Source organism: Thalia democratica, chromosome 7, assembly GCF_965202585.1.
Source record: "Thalia democratica chromosome 7, ktThaDemo2.hap1.1, whole genome shotgun sequence".
Taxonomy (NCBI): domain Eukaryota; kingdom Metazoa; phylum Chordata; class Thaliacea; order Salpida; family Salpidae; genus Thalia; species Thalia democratica.
In genome coordinates, this window is record NC_139171.1 from 34,584,968 (window position 1) to 34,609,550 (window position 24,583).

General features: G+C 26.6%; 1 protein-coding gene and 1 pseudogene across 1 annotated transcript; both read left to right on the forward strand.

Moving 5' to 3' along the window:
- The first annotated feature begins 2 nt into the window (after nucleotides 1-2).
- On the forward strand, nucleotides 3-19,511 carry LOC145841733 (pre-mRNA 3' end processing protein WDR33-like). The gene is made up of 13 exons (XM_082949086.1): nucleotides 3-140; nucleotides 8,417-8,609; nucleotides 9,438-9,605; nucleotides 10,514-10,615; nucleotides 10,796-10,950; nucleotides 11,362-11,482; nucleotides 11,771-11,874; nucleotides 12,393-12,516; nucleotides 12,958-13,067; nucleotides 14,309-14,419; nucleotides 15,894-16,033; nucleotides 17,088-17,203; nucleotides 18,411-19,511. Exons 1-13 carry the CDS (start codon nucleotides 61-63, stop codon nucleotides 19,254-19,256), a joined length of 2,370 nt encoding a protein of 789 aa, XP_082805212.1. The 5' UTR covers nucleotides 3-60; the 3' UTR covers nucleotides 19,257-19,511.
- A 3,540-nt stretch (nucleotides 19,512-23,051) lies between these two features.
- LOC145841294 (leukocyte elastase inhibitor pseudogene) lies at nucleotides 23,052-23,645 on the forward strand (annotated as a pseudogene).
- The last annotated feature ends 938 nt before the right edge of the window (nucleotides 23,646-24,583 follow it).

The window sequence follows — 24,583 nt, forward strand, 5'->3', positions numbered from 1 at the left end:
AATATAAATCGAAAAGAAAAGTTGTGTGGTATTTAATAAGAGCAAGTGTGAAGTATAAATATGGAGACACAAATTCAAGCGAAACCTCCCATAATGCCATTGCCCCCTCAACAACAAAATTATGTCAATAAGTATCAGAGGTATATTAACATTTGAATTGTTACATTATATATTGTACTAGGATAAAATAAGACAGTAGTTTTTAAAATTTCCGCATGAGCACCTTTTTTACAACTTTTGAATTGTTGCAACTTTTAAATAGTTGTTTAAATAAAACATGCTAATAGATAAAAAATTAATCAAAACTATTCAGTACATAGTAATTCACAGAATTCTGTGTATTGTTTTTAAAATTTCAATTAAAAACTACTGCCTGTTAAACAATATTTTCAAACATCAGATCTCATTAATCTGCTTTTGTACAGGTATAATTTCAACAAAGTGATAAGTTGAACAAATGTCAGTAATCAAATGCAGAAATTGAATTTTTTATCTTGTAGCTATTTATTTGTACAACTGTGATTTTAATTTAAACTGTATTCATAATAAAATTTTTTTAAACACGCAATAAATTGCAGCAAAAAAGCCTGCTTATCCTAAGAGTTTTTTTTTATTTGGTTAAATGACATTAAATTAACGTTTTTATAAGTAAGATTTTTAAGAATTACATTACTTTTAACTTAATACTGAAATTTTAATTTTCTTATTCAAAAATAAATTTATTAATAATTGAAGATTACTTATGGCTACAAGTTTATGTATTATTATCTGTACAATTTTTCTGTTCAACAAATTTAAAATCAAGCAGCATAATCTTTATGAAGTTGTTAAAAAGTAGTATTTAAAACTTTTAGTAATCTAGTTACTTAATTTAGTCTTGCGAGCACTGTTCTTGTTTCATCTAAATGTTGTATAAAAGTTATAGGTAGTTAAAAATTATTTACTAACTTAACCTATTTCTTTCATAACTTAACTAATTTATCATCAGACTAAAAAAATCCTGTACGTATCATAACTTATTTCTTAAATTTTTGTAACCATTAAAGTATTTTCTAAAAAATTATTTTCATATAAGTTTTCAGTATTCGAATATAAATTAACTTTTTAAATAGTTTTGCATTTAGTCCATTTCTGTTATTAATAACTCTTTTTTTTTTTGTTCAAGTTTGGTTAAGACTAAAAATAAGTAATTTTTATAGAAATTAAAGTTCTTTTTAATTAAATTTATTTAATAGTCTGTTTTGTGTAGTTTATTAAGCAAATGCGTGAAGGACCATTTAAAAAAACCTGAGCTATAATTTAAATCTTCTTAAATTTTTCAAGTAACTCAAAATTTTCAGGATTTTTGTTTAAATGATTAAGTTAAGTTTTATGATTAAGGTTTTAAATTACGTCTAAGGTAAACTTGACATATAGAAAAATCATTAATATTTTATACAACTTTGCATTTTACAAGTTTTAAAAATATTTGAAAAGTAAATAAACATCTATAAAATAAGACTAACTCAAGGTGGACCAAATGCTTTCTTAGTTGAAGACTTATAAAAGTTATTAATAATTTCTCAGCAGTTTTATAAGTGATATTAACTATAACAAGTAATATTTATGACAAGATTGTATTTTTAGCTATGATGACCTAGAGAAAAAATTAAATTAATATTGTAGGTTTTTGTGGTTCTTTTTTTTTTTTTGTGAAATTTACTAAACAAAATAGTGTTGTTTAAGTATAGTTTTTCAAATAATCAAATAAAATCTTAAAGCTTGCTTGTATGACAATGTGCCAACTCTTTCTAATTAAGTTTTAAAGATCTTTTTAACCCTATTAAAGTTTTAGGGTTTTTTAAGTTAGTTTACTTGTTTCGCTGTGAAAGATTTTATTAGATTTTAAATCAGAAAGTATTTATGAAAAGAATTAAACTGTTTTAAATGTTAACGTTAAGATACTGATTTTAATAGAAAATTAACATGTAGTTGATTTTTCTGTACATCCTTTTCTAAAAGAATTGTATGTAAGTAGTAAGTATTAACAAATAGAAAGAACAAATGATAAAATTTTATTTGTAAACCAGGGTTGCAAAAAAAAAACCTGGAATTTGAAAATTTTGAAAAAAAAATCTTGGAAAAGCTGAAATTTTGATCAAAGTCACTAAAAAACCTAAATTAATCGAGAATTATAAACATTTGTGCATAAAAAATGATGAAATTTTGGTAAAATACAAAAAAATTTATGTTATACAAGTCAATTTTAATCATTTAGAAACATAATAATACAAAACACATTTAAAGTAGCATTGCACTAATTTTTTAATATTTTCATACTATTTAAGAAGGATTTTTAACTTAATTTTGTACTAAAAGTGGAGATAAAAAACTTATATTTTCTTTTAAAAACCTGGAAGAAATTCAGAAAAACTGAAAAATTATTCTAAAACTTTTGGCAACCCGGGTAAAAGGAATTTAGTTTTATACATTATTAAATACAAATAAATTTCTACTGAAAAGTAACAAACTTGATTTTAAATACGGACTATGTGACATAATTTAGATCATTCTATTGAACTTGGTGCATTTTTGAGGTTGTTGTGATTAATTTCTTTACTTTTTATTATATCCTAGAGTTGTTTTGTAGTATACTAGAAGTTTAATAAATATTAACTTGGTATATAAAATTACTAAATATTTTAATAAAGGAGTTTTATATTTCTCCTATAATTGTACTAAATATGTTAGTTAAAAATAATAATATTCTTTAATATTTAAATAAAGTTTATGTTGTATAAGTTTTTACAGCTTTTGTTATTGTACAGTTAATTGTCCTCAAAGTTTTGTTTTCTGTAAATTTTAAAAAGAAGTTTTATATAAGTTAAATTAAATTCACTTAAATCTTTTTCTCAGTTTAAAAATTAGAAGAATTCAAAATAAAGTGAGTATATACGATGTAATAAAAAATATCTTTAGTGTTTGTGTTTTAAGATTTTGTGTAAACAATATAAATTTTAAATAGGATTATTTTGCTAAAATCAGACAAAAATTATTTTTAGTATCAAGTTAAATATACTGGTTGAAAAATTGTTTAAAGTTGTTTTAGTTACCACATTAAACACCAATATTTATAAAATTTACTTTGATTAAAAATTTTGAGAGGTTTAACTTGTGACCACAATAAGACTACTTCATTAAGAATAAAATTTTATCTTGTTGTTTTGTATCATATACCATTTTTTATATATAAATTTGTTAGTTTTAGTTGATCTAAATTAATTTATTGTACTATAATTAGTTACCTAAAAGTAAAATGTCGAATTATATTCTGTAAGTACATAAAAAAAATGTATAGGTAAAATCATGGTTGCTAAAGAACCTGGAAATTGACAATTTAGGCAAAAAAACTAAAGTTTTAAGCATTTATTACATGTTAAGTAACGAAGTTTCAATTAAATACGAAAAATCTATGTCAAAATTTTTTTGTATCATATAAAAATTTTTCTTTAAAAAATAAAGTTAAAGTAGCTTTGCAGAATCTGTTCAATAGTGTTATACATTGTAGTTTTTTTTACCTAAAGTTTACTTTTGTACTAAAACAAACCAAAAAACTTGTTTTTGAAAAACTGGAAGAAATTTATGTAAAACTTTTGTCAACCCTGTATAAGTATTAAAACATATCAACATATGTTGAGTTTGTTCTAATTGTCATTTTATTTGTCAATTTATTCATATTCTTAATATTCTTATTTATAGTCATTTGTAATTGGTTTTAATTAAAATAATTATATGCTGTTTATTGAGTTTTAAGTAAAAATATATTGGTAGCAAATTAAAGTTGTGTTTACCCTATACAATAAGAAAGTTTTGTGTAATATTTAGTTTATTTTTAACTTACAAAAGTATTCATATCTAAATGAATAAAGTTATTTAAGTTAAATTGATGAGTTTTATGGGTAAATATTTTAAATAAATAAACTTTTTGGAAGTAGAATTCAAAAATTTATTATGGAAAACATATTAAATATGCTTTAACTAACTCTATATTTAAAGTAAAGTTATTGTAATTACTAAATTATTGTAAAATAAAAACCTTAAATCTTTTCATATAGGTAGGTGTACAAACTACCTAGTATCTTATAAAAGTATAAAATAAATGAAATATTCTATACTTTTAGTCATATAAAATAAGTATCATATGCAAAGTTTTCAATACATTATTTATTTTTTAAAATAAAAATAATATTTTATGTCATAGTTGTACTTATAAATAGCTCGAGTAAACATTTAAATTGTCAAAAAGACTCATTGAATCTTAAAAGACATTTTTTTAGCCGCTTGTAATTTTGATGTGATTTTTAAATACTAAATTTACAACTTAGTTTATATTTATTTTTAATGTATGTAAATTTTCTCAATTCTAAAAACAAAGGTTTTTTTTTATTAAAGTAGTTCATAAGGATTATATATATCAGCAATTAGTTGAATAATATAAATTTGCTTAACCGTAGTATTATATCAATGAAACTAAAAGAATACATGCATTTAAAACAAAGTATAAATATTTAGCCTTCAAATTAAGAAACTTGTAAAATTTCCTGCAACATAAAATCAATTAAAAAAAAAGACCTTTTTTGATTTAGGCCATAGGGAGTAAATCACTTTTTAAAAATTTAGTCTTGTTTTTTACATAAGATACTAAACTACTATTTGTTTTTTAAAACTAAAATTAACTTTTGAGATTTTAGCGACGGAAAATAGAGAGTTCAATAGTTTCTTTATGGGAGGCGCAAACAAAAAGGCGAATATAGGCTATTTCACTTAAAATCTATCTCCTCCTTCAGTTTTTGAGCAATTGTTTTTAAATTTTCCGAGTCTATTTCTTTTATGAATTTTATACAACTTAAAAAAAAAAATGTGTATATTTTTTTACAATCAAAAATAATGATTTTTTAACTTCAGTCATAGTTTTATTGAATTATATATTTCAAAAATCTGCTTCTTACAGTTGTTCGTAATATTAAAAAGAAGATTTCCTGAAAGTTTAAAGTAAATTGCTTTGAAATTAAAGGAGAAAATAGCTTTTAAAGAAAGTTGGCCTTGAGTTTTTTTGTTCCATACGGTTGTAACGGATTTTTTTACAAAACTGTTTATATTTCAAAAGTTAATTGTTTTTTTTTGTTGTAATAAAACTATTTTATAGTAAATACTCTAAATTTCAAATAAAAGCCCATGTAAATTTTGCAAAAAAAAAAGTTGGACTCCCCTAAGGCTTTATTAATGAAACTTCTTATTATAATTTATAATAAACTTCTATTTAAAGATTCTTTACGGGTTTATAAATAACAGTAAGCTAGTTATTCATGTGTGATATTTTCTAATTTGTGTTGGAAAAAAATTTTGTTTTTAAAACACAAATTTATGGTGAATTAAATGTTAATGTTATTTATAATTCCCAAGTTAGTTAGTTTTTCATACAATTGATCATATTCTTTCTTTATAAATTCATACCATATATCTTTATCAAATAATAGTTTAATAACTTGTTTGATTTAATAAACTACAATACCAAATATTGTAAACTGGTTTCTATAAACTTACGATTTTAGAGTAGTTAAGCCTTTGAAATTTCTGTCGTTAAAAAAGTTTTTCATTGTGTATAATTAATTTCCGTTCTTTCAAATTCATTTTTAATTTTTGAAGTCGGCCATTTCAAGTTTTGACTTATATAACTTAAAAAGTTATAACTTTCACTTTTAAAAAAAGGGGTAACTTTTAAACTCAATGTATTTCTGTATTCACGCTTTTAACAAAGTTATTTCGAACATGTACGTTTAAAAATCAACACCTCAAAATAGTTTTATGGTTTTAACAAATGATTACTAATGCATTAAACAGTTATTAAATTTAAATTTTTTGACGACAATTCATATTATAGTATTCATTAGTTATTTTAAGTTATCTTTCTTAATAATATTTTTTGTATAGCTAAAAGAACTTATTTAAAATTGGCTATTTTGAGTAAATATGATTTTTTTTTATTTTTGTATATAATATTTCTTACCATCATAATGTTATTAATTAAACCTTAATTAACTTTTTTTTTCTTTAAAGTTAAATGATTTTTGATGTGTTGCCCCTTAAAACTTTATCATATTTTGAATCTCATGTAATACTTTTTTCTTCAATAACTATACTATTTGTAAGTTGAAAATGTAGGTTATACATTCGAAATATACGAGTTAAAAAAAATAAAAGTTAGAAATGTACATTCGAGTTAAAAATGAAAAAAATTAAGAGTTGTAAAAGTTAGAAATGACAGCAAACTATGTGTGTATTAAGTCTAAAAAAAATTGTTTTTTCTTAAATCTAGTCGCTAACAAAAATGTTATCATAAATATAATTCATTATTAATTCCTATGATATGGATTGTGTTTTTATAAGTTTAATTTTTTAAAATCATGACATTTTTATTAGTATTCAAATTAGTGTTTTCCAAACTCATTTCCTAATTACCCTCTTCGCAGAAATTTAAAAACTTTTTATTGTCCTCTTTACTGGTTGATTACTTTTTCACTTCCTTACTAGTTATTGTCTCCTAGAAGTTAAAACCCAAAATTTTAGTAATTCTATAATAATTCTTGAGCGTTTAAAAAAATACTATATTACATTTAATAAATTAAGTAATTTTTAAATTATACGTTAAGCGCTAAGTCTTTTAAAATTTTTGTGAAAAAGTATATTACTAAATAAATAGTTAACACAAAAGAGTTTCGTGATTAAGCTCAGTAAGTTTAAAAAATTAGTTGTCAAAGTATTTTTGCTTAGTTTTTTACAGTTTGTTAAAACTTTAAAATAATTTTATGTTGTACTTAAAGTTTGTTGCCGTAGGTACATACTAAACTACTTCGTTTATAAAGTTGTTCATATTTTTACTTGAAACATGATAAACTAGCAAGTTAAATTACTGAAACACTTAATTTTAGATAACTTTAGCGTAGTAGTTATTTTAAAGCTAATGGTGTTATATTTTCTTATAATTGTTCTGAGTAAGTACGATAAAAACAAACTTGATTATTTTAAAAACAACAATATAAATTCAATGAACGAATTAAGGCTTATTAGTTCAATTAAAAACTAGTAAATTAAGATTAGTCAGTTACAAGACAGTAAAGATTTACGTATATTTTTTCTTCAATTTGTTTTCAAAACTTTACTTCATTATAATTTATACTAAAAAGTTTTTGAAATTGCTGAACATTAATAATTTTGATAAACTGTACAGCATAGTTTTTCAAAATTTTTTTTACATTGTTATTGAATGTTTTTTACTAACATTAAGATTATTTTCAAACTAACCAAGTTCGTTTAAAAACGAGTAATAAAAGAACATTTTTTGTTAAATACGAGTATACGTGTGTAAAAACATTTAGTATTTGTATTAAACCATGCCAAGGTAAAAAACTAGTTTCTCTATTTTTTTAATAATGATAGTAAATGTTTTATAAAAAAATTATAGAACAAGTATAAAGTTGTTGTAAATTACTTTCAAAGCTTAATAGTTTTGTTATAAATTTTTGAATTAAAAAATATAATTTGTGCAATTTTGACACGTTGCCATTGGTATAATACAAAACATGTAGTAATGTTGTAAATATAGTATGTATTTAAATAGTTTTTTTTTTATAAATATTTAAGTCTATAACTCAAAATAAAGAGGTTTAAAGTCACATATGATTTTTTAACAAACTAAAACTATATGAACTATTAATTTAGTATAAACATAAATTTCTCATGGTTTAGGCTTTTTTAAGCCAGGACAGAAATCACATCAGTGTGAAATCTAAAATTTATTTACTTGTTAGCTTAGAAGATTCAAGCCTTGAATTTTCTTTAAATTAAAAGAAGTATTTGGTTCAAATATTAATAGCACATTTGTACAGTAGTATCATTTAGAAATCAAATTTAGCTTGAATTTTAGATAAAGTTATATTTTTTTAATTAACTAGTTTTAAAAGTATTTAAGTACTAAATAAGTTTTTAAGAACAACAAACTTTCTTATTGTATAATTTTTTCTTTGTTGTTTTTTTTAAATACATATGAACAACATCTTTTAGATTTTATAAAAACTTTAAGCACACTAATACTAATTTCAAACAACATTAAATTGTTATATTAGTTTTTTTTTCAAATAACCTCAATTATAACTTGTATTCAAAATAAAGTTTATCATTCTTACAAAATCAGTCAACAATAAACACTTATAAGTTACAACACAGTTTGCTAAATTTTCACTGAACAGACGAAACTACACTCATTTTTTGAAAGAATCTCAAACATCTTCGTAAAATCAGCACACAACCAACACTCAAAAAAGGCAATTCAATTTGCCACTAAATTCTAACCACACTCTCACATGAAAAATTGAAACAGCCGCAACTACACACCGTACGTGTTCCAGCCGAACTTTCTCAAGCAGCAGTCGTCGTTCAAGGTGATCAACAACGAGGCGGGAGTGAAGGTCGTTCATGCGGATCAGGCGGGAAACGGAGAGGAGGAAGATCCGAAGAAAAAGGCGGGAAGGAAGGTCATCGACTGGACGTCCAGCTGCGTCCTATACGTTGAAGTTTGTTGTGGATTTTTTATAATAATTTTTTCTTAATAAATTAGTTTAAACATTGGTATGTATCGAAGTGATAGGTTATTATTAATATACTATTTTACGAGTAATTATATTTTGAATTAAGTTAAAATATGCGTGTTTATTATAGTATATTTTTTTAAAGTCAAATAGAAAATATATTTTCTGAATCTCTAATTTTCTAGGTTTTTATTGGTTGCATCAAGTTCAGCCTTTTAAATCCTCGTTATTTAATAAAAGTTTTATGTTTAATATGTTTAAAAACCATTTTAATCAGTTTCAGTTTCATTTAAAAAATGGAAAAACTTCGTTGTAAAAAAAAGTGTTTGTATATAATGCCTGTTTTGAGTAAAAGTTAGATGACCAAGAAGTATTATACACTTGAAAAAAATAAGAATAAAAAGTAATAAAAATGAACAAGGTCTGAAATCTAGTATATTTAGAAGTATTAAGTAATTAACAACTTAAATATCATTATAACATGCATATAGCTAATTACTTATAAAAAGCATACTTTAGCGTATCAGTTAATATGCTACAACCAAAAAGCCTCATAATAACGTTGTGTTGCAATTAACATATCTTTGTAAAATTATCATGTACTTTATGTTTGCACCCTTTATCATCAATTAACCCTTTTTTATTCTAAGTTTTAATTTTCGGCATGTACCTCCAAAAAAGTAATGTTTGATTTAACCAAGATAGAATAACTCTCTAGCAAAAAAAAAATAATTTCGTGTGATTTTAATGCCCACGGTTCCATTTACCGTCAAGTAATGTGAGCAACGTAGAAAATAAAATGTTACATTGCAGAGAAGGAGGTACCAGCGGGTACAGTTTGATGTTCCGAAGCTTCTTCCGGACCAGTCGTACGCGCTTGAACTGCAGGCGGCGCTCGCTTACAGAAGCAATCCCGTGTCTTCGGTGTGCACCAGGTTCGTCAGGTCTGCCACCAACAAGAACAAATGCCCCGTGTTCAAGGTTCGTTTGTAATTTTTTAATAGAATTGTATATTTCTGCTGTGTATGTTATTTGTTTTTAGAACTTTTGTTTTAACCCAAGGCTTTTTTTAAACTGTAAGATATGTACAGCCTAAATGTTAAGACTAAGCAAAACAAACTTTAAGTGGAATTTTTTCGTTGTAAAAGTTAATTTACAATGAAAAAATGCATAATGTTTATGAACTAATGCTAATCGCTCGGAAAAATCTTGGAAAGTTGATAATAATATATTTTTGTTCTTCAAAGCTTAAAGTTTATTGTTAGAGAAATAATTTAGTGTATTTGATATTTTAATTAAAGAGGTAGCTATGTCATTAACATAAAAAAATTTTTTTTTTTTGCATAGATGATAACTGTAAGTCCAAAATTAAGTTAAGATTGCTTTAATGTTTTTGTTGCTTTATACGTGTTCAAATTTATTTTTTGTATAAGTTTGTTTTCATTTACACTTGAGTTTAGAAATTAGTAAATACATCAGTCCTTGTAACCAAACAATTTTGAAGGCAACTTATAAAAAGTTCAACAGTTGTCTAAAGTATTACAAATTGCCTATCGGTGATACTATGTTATGACAGATACTTAATATTTTTATTAGAAAAGTTTGTTCTTTAAGTTTTCTAGCTGTTTTGTAAATATAAAGAGTCGTGCACTCATATACCTTCAACTTTGTACCTAATTATCTTTAAAAGTATTAAAATAAATTGAAAACAGCTACAATTAAAAAACAACTTGTGTTGACTGACCCATGCTAGTTTATTACTAAGTATCTTTTTTATAACTTATGCTACATTTTTATCTGAAAACTATTTTTTACAGTTTTAAAATTTTACAATTTTTCTTAAACTAAATGCAATAAAAAAATTTCTAATTGTTGTTTTCTCCCAACAGGTGGTATGGACGCCCGACGGGAGACGCCTGGTGACTGGATCCGCCTCAGGAGAATTTACTCTTTGGAACGGATCCGCGTTCAACTTCGAAACCATCCTGCAAGTGAGCGCAATTTTTTTTATCTAAGTTTTCGATTAAATTCAAAATTAAATTTGATACAATTATAACTATGATAGCTTCTTTATATATCTGATATTTTTTTTTTAATCAATATTACTAATTTTAAACATAAAATTCATAGACTAGCATAAGATATATTTGATTGACTATATTTTTTCGCAGGCACACGACAACAGTGTGAGGGCGATGGCTTGGTCGAAGCAGGACAACTGGCTGGTGTCGGGGGACAGCATGGGAAACATCAAGTACTGGCAACTCAACATGAACTCCGTTAAAATGTTCCAAGCCCACAAGGAGCAACCGTGCAGATCCATTTCGTCAGTATAATATTGAAACTTTTTTTGTGTTATTCGAAGTACTAGTTGTGTTTAATATAACATTTTTGCTTATATTTCTAAATTGATAAAAGTTGCTTGACATTATTTAATTGGGTTAACAAAAAAAATACATTTTGGTAAAATTATAAATATTCAAAGTATTAGTTCCATAAATTAGTTAAATTAAAATTGCTTATCACAACAATTAGTTTTCTAGTAACTTCAGACCTTTAATTAAACAAACAAGGTTCAAATGAGCTCGCGTATTAATTCACCAAAAATTCTTGACTTTTGTTTATAAGTTGAACAAAAAAAGTGTAAAGGGATATGTTAACTATATGGTGTTTAAAAATTTATGTGTTGAAACCTAACAGTCAAAATAAAACGTGTACGTTAAAAATTTTGTTACAGGTTTTCACCAACGGATCAGAAGTTTTGCACGGGCAGTGATGACGGCACGGTCAGAGTGTGGGATTTTCACACCGCGAAAGAAGAAAGGATTATGAGGGGGCACGGTGGCGATGTTAAGCAGGTAAAATGTTGTTTTTATAAAAATTTATTTTCTAAAGTTTAGTTTTGTGGTTTGGTTTTTTAATCAACAGATAAATTTCATGGCTTCTTTTGTTTCTAAATTTACGAGGTTATTTTTGGTCTAAATCTTTTACAAAAACTTAAAAAAATATATCATAAAAATAAAACTAATAGTACAGTTTTATATACTTTTGTAATAACTTAAACAACCTTTTTTAAGCAGCAATTTAAAATAGTGACAAAAAACTTAATGTGTAGCAAGATATCTAAAATATTAATTTTTTTCAAGGTTGACTGGCATCCACAAAAAGCAATGATCCTTTCATCCAGCAAAGATCTCCACAAACCAGTCATGCTGTGGGATCCAAAAGGTGGTAAACCTCTCACTACTGTGTTAGTTTACTTGATTGTTTATTTTATTAAATGTTTATCATTTCATTAGTATACTGATTAAATAGGCTTGCAACAACAATATTTTTATTTTATTTATTATTTTGTTTATTTGTTGAAGTACTAAAACATGTTTGGTATTGTTGTATATATGTGATTAACAAATTATTTTTTTTTCAATTTTAGATCTCTTCGATTCAAAAAAATTAAGTAACTTACTATTATTTGCAAAAAAAACTATTAGTTTTTGTAACATTGTACAATTTTTTTAAAGTAAAAAAGATGTTTTGTTTATGTTTTATGTTTAAACATTTTTTTTTTGTTTTGAAATAATTACACAAAATTTTTATGTAATATTTAAAATTTTTTATATGCTGAAGATTCAATCGGGAAAATACTAATTAATATTCAATTACTTAAGAGTTTTTCAGAAACCTTCAACAGTTTTTTATAACTAAAAACCTTTGCTAAGAGCATCAACAATGCAGAATAAATCATGTTAAAAATATTATTATTCACAGACACGCGCACAAGGGAACTGTGATGGATGTTCGGTGGAACAAAAACGGCAACTGGTTCCTCACAGCGTCACGTGATCATCTAATTAAGCTGTACGACATAAGAAACCTCAAACAAGAATTACAAGTAAGATCCAAGATTGTTTTTATGCTGAGTTAAGACAAACATGGTAAAGTTGTTTTGTTCGTCGCGCTAATTGTTGGAACTAATTTTTAACTATAAAATATCTGAATGGTTTGTTAAAAGGAAATTTTAAGACACGTTATTAATTGTACTATAATTTAGAAAGGCAGGTATAAAATGTTGTTTGTTTATTACAATTTTATACCTTGTACATTAATATTGTTAAACGCCTTAGAATTAAGTTGTAATTATCAATAACTTTGTTATATTATTTTTGCAGGTAACTTAACTTAATTTAATTTCCACTGAAAATAGTTTTAAAAACCTTGCTTAACGTTGATTCTTTAACAGAGTAAAATCTATTTTATTACTTTAATTCTAATTAAATAAGTACAAAAAAATATCAGTATTTTTTATAATTTAAACCATCTTTGTTCGTCACAGGTGTTCAGAGGACACAAAAAAGAAGCGTTCTGCGTGGCTTGGCATCCGATTCACGAGGAGTTGTTCGCATCAGGCGGGTCTGAAGGAACCATCATGTACTGGAAAGTTGGGTGAGATTTTCTTGCTATATTATGAACTAATACTTTTATTGCGTTTTAATAATTAGTTTCTATAACTCTTTCTCTATTTGCTACAACCAAGTTGTATGTTGATATTATGTTGTATGGTATGATATAATGCTATAAAATTAACAAAAAAAGTTTTAACGTAGTGGTAAGAAAATTTTTCTGAAAAGTAAGCTAACGAATTGAAAATTAAAGCAGTAGTTAAGTTACATCTGGGTTTTGGGAACATGATATTTTATCCATTTTGTTTGAAAAGACCTAATAGTTATTTTTCAATCCCCAAAATTAGTGATTTTGACAAACAGTAAAACTTTTGTTATTAATGTTTTGAAAATATCCGGCTAGAATTACAAACTGTCTTACAATGAGTTTTTTTACATTTTCATCTCCTTGGATTCAGTTGAGAACTTTGATTGTAACTGCTTAAATAAGCTAAAAGTGTACAACTAATACTTTTGTTTAATTTAAATTATATGGTCTGTACAATTCTGTTTTCGTTGTTGCTATCCAAAGTTACTAACATGATTATCAATATTGCGATTTTTTTTAAAATAGCCAATCACTAAAACAGGGGTCGGCAAACTGCGGCCCGCGGGCCAAATGCGGCTTTTAATGTCAAAATCTGCGGCCCGCGAGCTCCTTTTCATCCAGAAATTAATATTTTTTTACAACAACCAAAACTAAATATTTTGTAGTAAAAACTTAAAGTTAGGCTCTTAACTCAATAAAAACTCTTTATTAATGCTCTGCTTAGTTTATCACATTTTTGATCTTAAATATTTTTTCTTCTGATTACTAGAAATTTTTTTTAAGAAAATGCGGCCCTTAAAGGTTTTTTTTCTAAATAGGCCCGCGAACAATTTTTTCTTAGGAAAATTGGCGCGCAATTTACATAAGGCTGCCGACCCTAAAACATAATGAACCTGATTTGAATCATAACTGTAGAAGTTGATTTATTTTTGATAGTCTTCATCAATCAATGCACAACAATCTTTTAAAATAAAATAAAAAACTTTTTTTTTAATTTGATTGATAGCTATAAACCTTTCATTTTTGATTTAAATGAAACCTCAGTTTTTTCTACTAATGCAAAATTAAAATACGCTTTTTGTCCTAAACCCAGTGCTGAATTACCAAATAAAAAGTATTTGAGTATATTTTTAAATAGTTAGAAAAAAATTTAAATAATATTAAAATAATGAATGTAATTGTTAATATTTGTACAGCGAAGACCAGGATGTGGGCAGATTGGAGTCGGCTCACGAGAACCTGATATGGAGCTTGGCGTGGCATCCGCTAGGTCACGTGCTCGTGTCAGGATCCAACGACCATTCCACGTTAGTTGCACCAGATGTTGAGTTACGCAGTTGTAAAGTTAATATGTACGAAAATTTACAGATCTGCATGAACTAATTTTGAATACCTTATCAATAGTTTGACTTATTAGTTAAGTTTTACTTTTTCAATAAATTTCCTACTTAGACTATATAAAAAAGTGTAGTGTTTTTTAGACAAATAGTTAATAACTTATATCACTTTTTTTTAAGTGTACATTTGTGAACTGTAGTAAGTTAACTTGTTGTGCACAGAAATAGTTACCCATATAAATTTGCTTTAAAGATAAGTTTAATTTTAGCTTTTTTAGTTTTAAAAAGTAGTTAACAGGTTTTAATGTACTGGTTACTACAGGGTTGCTAAAAAACCTATAATCATGGAAACTCTGGAATTTGACAAATTAGGCAAAAAAAAAACTAGAAAAACCTAGAATTAAAAATTTTATAACACCTGGAATTTTACATTTTTTTCACATGTAAAACAACAAAATTTCGATTAATTTACAGAAAGTCTATCATAAAGATAAAAATTGTTGTATCATTAATATTTTTCATTATAAGACACATTTAAAGTAGCTTTACTGTATCTTTTCAATGTCGTTATACCATTTAAGACAGCTTTCTAAGTTAAGTTTAATTTTTTACTAAAAATGGACCAAAAACTTGGTTTTTAAAAATCTGGAAGAAATTTAGAAAACCCAGAAGAAATTAACAAAAAACATGTAGCAACCCTGTTGTTGAGAACACAATTAAATCTTTATAAGAATTGTGTTTTCCTTAAAACTACTATAATTAAAAATTAATTATCAGGTGTGCACAGAATTTTTCAATAAATTTCCTACTTTGAATTTTTAAAAGTTAGAGAAAAACTGAATTTAACTACACAATAATTTTGCAATACTTTAAGTGTTTAAAAAAATATTATTAATTTGCAAATTTATAAAAGTATAAATTCTAACTGTTTCGTAATAAATTTCAAACGTGTAAGTTTGATTAACTTGTTCAAAATATTCTTCCTATATACTTCGTCTTTTTTTAATGCTAAAAAATGGTAATTAATTCAATAAAGCATACAGTAAATTAAAGTATTAAATTTTAGTATTTAAGTATTAGATTACGGTTATAAAAGACTACTTATATTTTATAATACTAACTTATACTTTAGAAATTACTTATAACTTTGTGTTGTAAGAGAATGTAATTTTGAAATATATAAAAAGTCGTTTATCAAAGCGAGTATTTATTTTTGTAAGTATTTTTTTGTAAAATAATTTCAATACCTTACATATTTTAAAATTTCTCAACAAATTTATTGAAGTGTTTTTGCTCTCACTTTGTTGCAATAATTTTTTTAATAGTTTTAGTTGACTTAGATCAATTACTAAAAGTCGTTACTCTAACAAACTATTAACAATTTAGTTGTAAGCTTCTAATTGTCTATAATCCAACCATTGGTCAAACCATTTATTTTTTGCAGTAAATTCTGGACTCGCAACAAACCGGGAGATCCAGCGAGGGTAATCCCCGTAGATGAGAACGTTTCAATTTTCAGCAAAACGGCGTTGAAGCCGGAAGCAATAAACATCGACCTGTCGCAAGATTGTGACGAAATACCCGGTGAGCTAAAACACGTTGCAAAAACGTTTCATTAAAACATAACCAAGAATCAGTTGACTAACAAAATATTTTTTTTAATAATGTAAATCAACGTTAAATTAAAGCTAGGATGTGACATTAGTTGAAACTTTAGTTTTGTGGTGAGTTAAAACATGTTGCAAAAATGTTTAATTTAGGTATAGAAAATGGTCAGTATAGTAAAACATTTTTTTTCGTTTATTTTTTAGTAAATTTATCTTAAAACAAGGTAGGATGTAAATAAAGTTGAAGTAATTTAAAGAGCTTCAATAAGTTGGGTTATTTTAATGTTTAGTTTAAACTTTGACGAATTTAAAAACACTAAATTAATGACTTTAGTTTTAAAATTAAAATGATTGTTTAAATGTAAAGATAAATGAGTTTTTAGCAAGTAAATAATCAATGTTTAACCTATAATCTCTAATGCTGTTTACCACGATTTAATTTTTCTTTTAAAATTTTTTGCTCTTCATGATATTAAAACTAAGCTTAGACAAGTATAAATTGGTTATATTTTAAATACAAAAATAAAAATCTAATTTATACTATTTTTTATATGTTTTTTAATCTTTAAGATGTTTTTTGAACAGTTTACAATTTTTTTTAGTGGTCATTCTTGTTTTCTGAAAACTTGCTTAATACGTTTCAAAATTATTTAATTATATTTAGGGTTGCCACACTCTTAATGTACTCAAGATAACGTTTTGAAATTCTTAGAATGACTCAGGATAACTCAGGATATTTTGGGTTTTTTTTTTAACTCAGGAGGACATAAGACAGTTTCGATTTTTATCAAAAAATTAGGATAGTTTTAAGGTTTTTAAAAACTCTCAGGAAAGATTGTTAGTATTTAACACAAAATATGTTCTTATTACTATTGTTGAAAAGGTATACTTTGAGCTAAAAAGTACCTCGCGTGCCGCATATTTTTACTTTGAGGACAGCAGTTTGTCGACCCCTGGTTCTAAGGGTATTTTAAAATAAAACAATCTTTTGATCCATATAAAATTTGTAACTTTCAAAATTAATTTTTCAGGATTAGGAAACATTGATGAAACGATAGCTGCAATGAATCAGGAAAACGACATCAAAAGCGAGATTCCCGGTCTCGGCTTCAAATCGCACGATGAAAAATTCGAATTTGAAAGAAAAGTTTGTTGTTGAGATTGGGAGTGAGCTAAAAACTATTTACCACTATAGCAAAGCAACTTTTAAAAATTTAAAATAAAATATTCAATTTTTACCTCTAATCTTTACTCAATAACTTACATAAATCACCTATCAGCCGTATTCTCAAAAAATAATTACTTAGAATACACTACACTAAAAACAAAGACAAACACATCGTGATGTAACAAAATGATTAAAAAATAAAATAATAACAATTTTTTGTGACCATTTCGTATGCTTGGTTTAATTAAAGTTTTAGTTTTCTCCTTCTTTAAGTCTTTATTATATATAAGATCCCCATTTTTCCTATAAGTTTTAACAAAGCGGTATTTTGTTAAAAGTAATTATCATTAAAATAGTTCTTCTTCTACAAAAAAAACCTATTTAATCTGAAAAAAGTTTTCTAACTAATAGATCATAGTGAACAAAATATTGCTTAATAATAAATTATTTAAAAGTTTTTCAACTATAGAGTCTACTTTTTTTTTTCTATACAAAACATAATAGAAATAACGTACAAAAGTAATTTGATAGCTATTTATTAATGTTTTAAGTTTTGTTACCGTATGAAAAAAAAAATCGATAAATAATCTTGACATATATTCAAAGTTTTTTACAAATAAGTTATAAATATCTTGAACTTAACAAGTTTTTGTTTATATTTAATTAAAGGAATTAGTTTAAAGTTTATTAAGTATAGAATTGTAAATATTTATAAAACAATTAACATTGAATTGTAATAGTGTTTCATTATTTTTTTCTTTATAATTGGGTATATAAATATTCGACGAATAAAAATAATTTGTAAATATTCTTCTGATTGAAGTCAACTGCTTAAACTTTAAATAACGATTTTCCACTCTAAAAAAGTTTTGTATTTTTATATATTTTGAACCTTTTTTCAATTTTATTTTAAAAAGTGACTACAAGCTTTAAACAAAAGACCTCTTTCGAAGCTTTATGTTAGTTTATATTGTAAATAGAAATTCACTTATTTTTGTATGAAACACGAATTTGCATTAATGCTTACAATAAAATAAATTATCTAATGTAAGAGGCCAAAGCTTATTTGTAATGTTTTAGATATCTAAAAAAATATTATCTTTGATAAAAAATAACCTTTCCTCTAAAAACATGTAATAATTGCACTACTTGTATATTTTTCATTTAAAACATTTCACACAAACAGATGCTGCTGAAGCAGGTGGAGAGCAAAAGAAAAATCCCCTTCGCCCGCCCCGTGCCCCGCGAGTTCCAGCACGCCTGGGACACCTTCGACCCGAGAAAGGGTCGCCACCAGAGGGAGCCGGCGCCCAACTTCCAGGAGCAGCCCAGGATGATGCACCCTAACAACCCCAACGCCAGGTTCCCAGGACCCAGGATGGACGGACCCCCGAGACCGCCCGGCAACATAGGAGGGCCGCTGAGACCCCCCGGTCCACACGGAAACTTTGGTCCGAGACCCGGAATGCGCGGGCCGCAACCCAGGATGAACCACGGGCCGCCGCAGAGGCACCAGGGTCCCGGCCCGAGACATATGGGACCGCCCGGACCCCGTAACAACATGGACAGGCCGCCATTTGAGATGCGGGGCGGCCCCCAAAACATGAACCGCCCAGCCATGAACAGAATGGACAACCCGCCGCCGCGCCCGGCCATGAACAGGCCGCCGAATATGGACAGGCAAATGGAGGGTCCAAATATAAGGCCGCGGTTTGGTGACCGCCCCAGACCCGAGTTCAACGGACCCAACCCCCAGGACAATTTCAGGGGGCGTCCCCGGCACGGCGGTCCGAGGTTTGACGGGGAACCACCGAGAAAGAGAGGGCCGCAAGATTTTGACCGAGGACCGAGAATGTTCCATGAGGAAAATTATCCGCAAGACGGCGACAGAGGGATGTTCAGGCCCGGCGAAGATTGGAGGGGACCGCGCCCTCGCATGGACCACGACATGCGACCCCAGGGTAAATTCATAGGCGGACCGCCGCGGGGTCCTCCGAGGCCTCGCGGGCCACCGCGCATGATGAGGCGCTGAAAAAAGTCCCTGGATTGAAAAAAAAAAGCTTCTGGTTGATTGGATGAAAAAAAGTTGACGTGTTGTGCTTCAAGATTTTTTTTTGTGTTATAATATTAAATTTAAGAAGGTATTTGAAGTACGTTGATTTTTTGTGTTAAATTGTGCTTTCAGACCAAAGTTTTTGAATTTCGAATAAAATAATTTGGTTTAATGTATATTTTTAATGTGTTTGTTTATAAATCAATTATTATATAATATTTTACACTATAAGTATTTAAGTCTCTTTTTTTACTCTAATTCAGGTTTTCCTGACAGTTTATTTTAATTTCTAGTAATAAAATTTGTTTAAAGATATTAATAAATTTGTCTGCGGTGATAAATTTTTTCAACTTGATTTGAAATTATGCAGAAACTTGTAAAAACTGAAATAAAATATTTTTTAACAACATAAATTGCTGTCTTTAGTTGAATACTTTAATTGTAATTTGTTTTTAATTTTTACTTATTTTCATGTGTTTTCGTTTTTTATCTCTTACCATACTATAATAAAATATTCTTTTAAAATATTGTATAACTGTCTTTGTAAAATATAAAAAACTTATCTTATTATTTATAAAGTAAGCTATATAGTTATTTGTCTTAACTAAAAAAGAATGCTCAATTTACTGAAATGTAAAGAGCTTTTTAAAATAAAGATGTGCAAATTAAATTTTTTATTTACTACCTGGTTTCGGTGGCAAAAAATTGCGACCTTTTCAAGTATTACCTAATTATACACTGATAAGCTTGAATTTTCGAATATGTAACGTTTTATTTTTTTGTTTAGATTTTCATGCGTGAATAAGTTTTGAAATAACATTATAGATAAGCAAGATTGTTATCTACAGTTTACTATTTTTTTATACTTAAAAGGTCGCAATTTTAGCCACTGAAACCTGGCAGTAAATAAAATATTTGCTTTGCACATCTTTATTTAAAATAAACTAAAAACAAAGTTTTAACTTTTAATAAATAAAACTTAATCAATTTAGCTTCAATTTTTTAAGTACTCCGTTCATTATAAAACTGTTCATTACAATTTAACTTCATTTTATTTAAAAATATGAACTACAAAAATAAATTTGGAAAAATTCAAACAAAACTTTAAAAAAAATGTCTAGATTAAATACTAAGGTACTTGATTTAAAAAATTAGAAGTTTATAAATTTTAGAAAAAATGTAGTAGAGGGAAAAAACTATGAAATGAGTAAAGATTTTCGCTTAGTAACTTTTGATACCTAAACACAATTATTAAAAAGTTCAATAAAAAAGCTACTTTCCTAATTTATACAATATGTATTCTAATAAAATAAATATCACTTATTGGTAGAAAAACAAACTTTCACTCTACATCTAAGGCTGTTTAACATTCATAGCTAACATTTCTTTCGCTTTATGCATCTATCTCTTGAACTTTTGTTTTACAATTACACATAATTAATACAAAAATAGTGAGCAAAATGCATTATTTATTAAAACAGCGTTTCCCGAAGTGAGTTAAAAACTTCTTTAAGGGGGGTAGGAGTAGTTAAGAAGCCATTTTTTCAAACTTACAAACATTAGATATTGATGCTAAAGAGCAAAAAAAAGGTTTTAGGCGTGTTATTGGGTAATTTTGAAAGTTACACTTGACTATATGGGAAAAATTGTGAAACTTAAGAGGCTATAAGCTGTAAAAAGAAGAGGGCACAAGTCCACAATTTGAAATTGACACTAAAAATTCTGAAGTTGATGACTAAGAGTTAAAAAAAAGGCTTTAGGCGCACTAAAGGTAGTTTTTGAATATTTGGCGGAGGGGGCCATGTCTTTTTTTATTTCTTCAAATGGGGCACTATAAAACAAAAATTTTGGAAAACCTGGTTTAGAATAACGTTTTCCTTTGATATCATCCAACTAATCATTTAAAAGTCTGGTTACATGACAATTCAGACAATTCTAATTCTTAAAAAAATATTTAAATAGTCTCAAAAAGTTATATAAATTTGAAAATAAATATGTAGATCTTATTAAAACAACAAGCCTCTTTTTGTTTTTTGCGAAATCTTATATTTTTTAGATACTTTAAAATTACTAAATATAACTATGTTTTTACTTTATTTAAGCCATATCTCAAAAAATATTAGTGTTTTGTAGAAAGAAAAAAACGGCTTTTAGATATTTATAGTATCTACATTTGTATTTTATATAATCGATAAATATACATTACTTTTTGGTTGTGACCCTTTCAATTTTTTTTTAACTATTTGAGTTGTCAGAAATTGAATAGTCGTGCACCCAAAAGTCTGACTTTATATTTTACTTATTTAGTTTTTCTTGTCAAAAAAATAATTTTGTTTATATGAAACACTAAACCTTAGTAGTTTTATGTATAAAATGATAAAATTGTAACAAAATATTATTAACTTTTAAATATAAATTGAAACAAATTGTGTAAATAATGGGTTAGGAATGATTTAAAATTTATGTTTCCGAATATTTTATATATACTCTAAAAACAGCTAATAAACACAAAAAGTTAATATCAACTAGTTTAAAGTTTTTTATTTAAACAGTTAGTTGGCTTAGTTATAAGTGTTGTTTTCAATTCAAATATAAAAAAGCTTTTAAATAGTTTTATAATTTGATTTACTATTTAAAAGCTGTAATTTTGATATATATACTCAAATTTTAATTATCAAGTGTAAATGTTAAACAGTGTTCTAGAAATATTTAGAGCTTTTATAAGAAAAAAATAGAAGAGTGTAAAAAAAGATACCGTGGACATAAAAATCATAAGAAACTAGAACTACGAGTGTGTTATAATTAAAACAGCTACTAGAACTACAAAAAATAAATTCGTTTCAAAGAACTAAGTCTTAACCATATATATTTTTAAAGTGTACGCTATCAACAATTGTTCTTATTTCTAAAATGGGTATATAAACTATTAAAATAACACTTTTGTTCTAGCTATCATATCGTGCTGTAAGATGTACAGATCGAAAAAATGTAGCTTATTAGCGCCAAAAGTGTCATCTGGTAAGTATTGAAAATTTCAAAACTTTAACTGCTTACTTTATGGTTATGTTTCACATATAACTAAGCGATTTGAATCAAGTTCTCTCATAAGCATTTATATAACTTGAATATAATAACAAAGATATGCATCAAAATCTTATTCATATTGTACGAGTTGTACATCTGAATTTGTTGCATCCTAATATTTTAAAATAGAAAATAGCTTAAACAAAATAGTCGAATATTTAAAAGAAGTACACGAATCTTGAAATTTCGAAATTTCTAACCGAAACAATTTGGAATTATTCTCTAATTATGTTTAACGATAGTGGTTCTCAGAACTTTATGACACCGTATTTTGTTTAGACCTACAGAATTGTTTCTTTTCAATTAAAATTAATTTTGGAGGTATGGCTAAGATAAGCTTTTAAACTAATTAAATTATGTCTATAACTAGTAAATATAAAATTTATTTAAAATTCAACTATAAACTTTATTAATTTAATCTTCAGGAAAACTTTAATGCCTTTGAATTTTCAGGCTACTTTTTGAGATGGAGCTCATTCAAAAACTTTATAAAATATTAATAAATTGTCGTGTAACCTACCAGAAAGCAATAAAAACTTAATTGTCACAATAAGCTGAAATTGATCTAACAGCTTTTTTAATAAACCTTTTTATTAATTCGTAAAACATAAGCTAAGTTTTAGAAGTATTTAACTGAGTTATATCAATAATAAAACTACAGTATTAAAGGTTTGGTGTCTAATAATTAGTATGAATTTAAGCTCGTTTGATGCCACTCTGTTTAACAAGCTTAGTGAAAGCACTGATAAAAATAAGAACATTTTCTTTTCACCACTTAGTATTTCGCTTGCTCTGTCGATGCTACTAGTAGGCTCTAATGGAACAACTAAGCAGCAGCTTGAAAAGGCATTAGGATTTGTAGAAGATGAACTGTTTCTTGGTAATATTGAAACGCTAAGTGATGTGCTCAATTTAAACTACGAAGGTTTACAAATCAAGCTTGCTAACTCTATCTTTCCATCAAAAACATTTCAGATGATTGCAAAATACAAAAATGACATAGAAACTGCTTTTAAAAGCCAAATGCAGTCTTTAGACTACATTAACAATGCAGACAGATCAAAATCAGTAATCAATGGTTGGGTTGCAAATCGTACCAATGCAAAAGTAAAAAATTTATTTAGCGAAAATTTCGCTGATACTGCGTGTGTTCTAGTTAGCTGTATCTACTTCAAAGGTGATTGGTTGAAAAAGTTCAAGTCGTATAGCACCAAAGATGCTCCATTCTATTGCAGTGAAAAGAAAACTTCTACTGATAAAATAATGACAAAAAATGATTACTAACCGTATATGCCATTAATTGAAAAAAGGTTCAAGTGTGTGAAAATTCCTTACAAACAATCAGATTTTAGTATGCTGATAATTTTACCTGATGAAAGATTTCGATTGAAAAATGTAATCCAAAAACTAGACTTTAAAACAATTGAAAACATTAAAGACGATAAAAGTTTTGAAAGAAAAAATATTTTGCTGAAAATACCAAAACTCAAAATCGAACATGAGGCAAACCTAAAAGAAACTATGTGTTCGTTGGGAATCAAAGAAGATTTTGATGAGGAAAACGCAGATTTTAGTTCAATGTCTAAAGACGCTCTGCAACAAGATCGTAGACTTTATGTTTCTAAAGTAGTTCACAAAGCTTTTGTAGAGACAAGTGAAGAAGGAACTGAAGCTGCTGCAGCAACTGGAGTATTAATGAAGGTTCCTCGTTGTAAAAAAGTTTGTCGAACACCAATCTGTTTTACAGTTGATCATCCGTTTGTGTTCATGATTTTACATAAAAGTCAAACTTTGTTCATTGGAAAAGTTGCTTCGTTGTAATAAAATTTTCATTGGTAGTTACGTTCATATACGTTGCATATTAGTATTTGTATAAATAAGTTGTGTTAGATATGCAAGATTTTCTTTGTATAGTTGTGTTGTTTTTATGTTTGGTCTCTGTTTTGCTTGTGTTTAATAATAACAAAAAATACAATAGTAATAAAATATTCGTTTATTTATATATAATGAGAATAATATAATTAGAATTAAATATCAATTAAATTAAAATAAATAAGAATTCTAAACAGAACGTCTCAATTCGGTACCACGGTTAGTTAAGTAGAATTTAATAACATAAACAGTGACAAAAAAGTTATTTTAACATTTAAAATTCTAAAATAAAAACATCTGAGTTTCTCTTGTGGAGCATGAGTAGTTAATGTTTATATATAATAATGTAA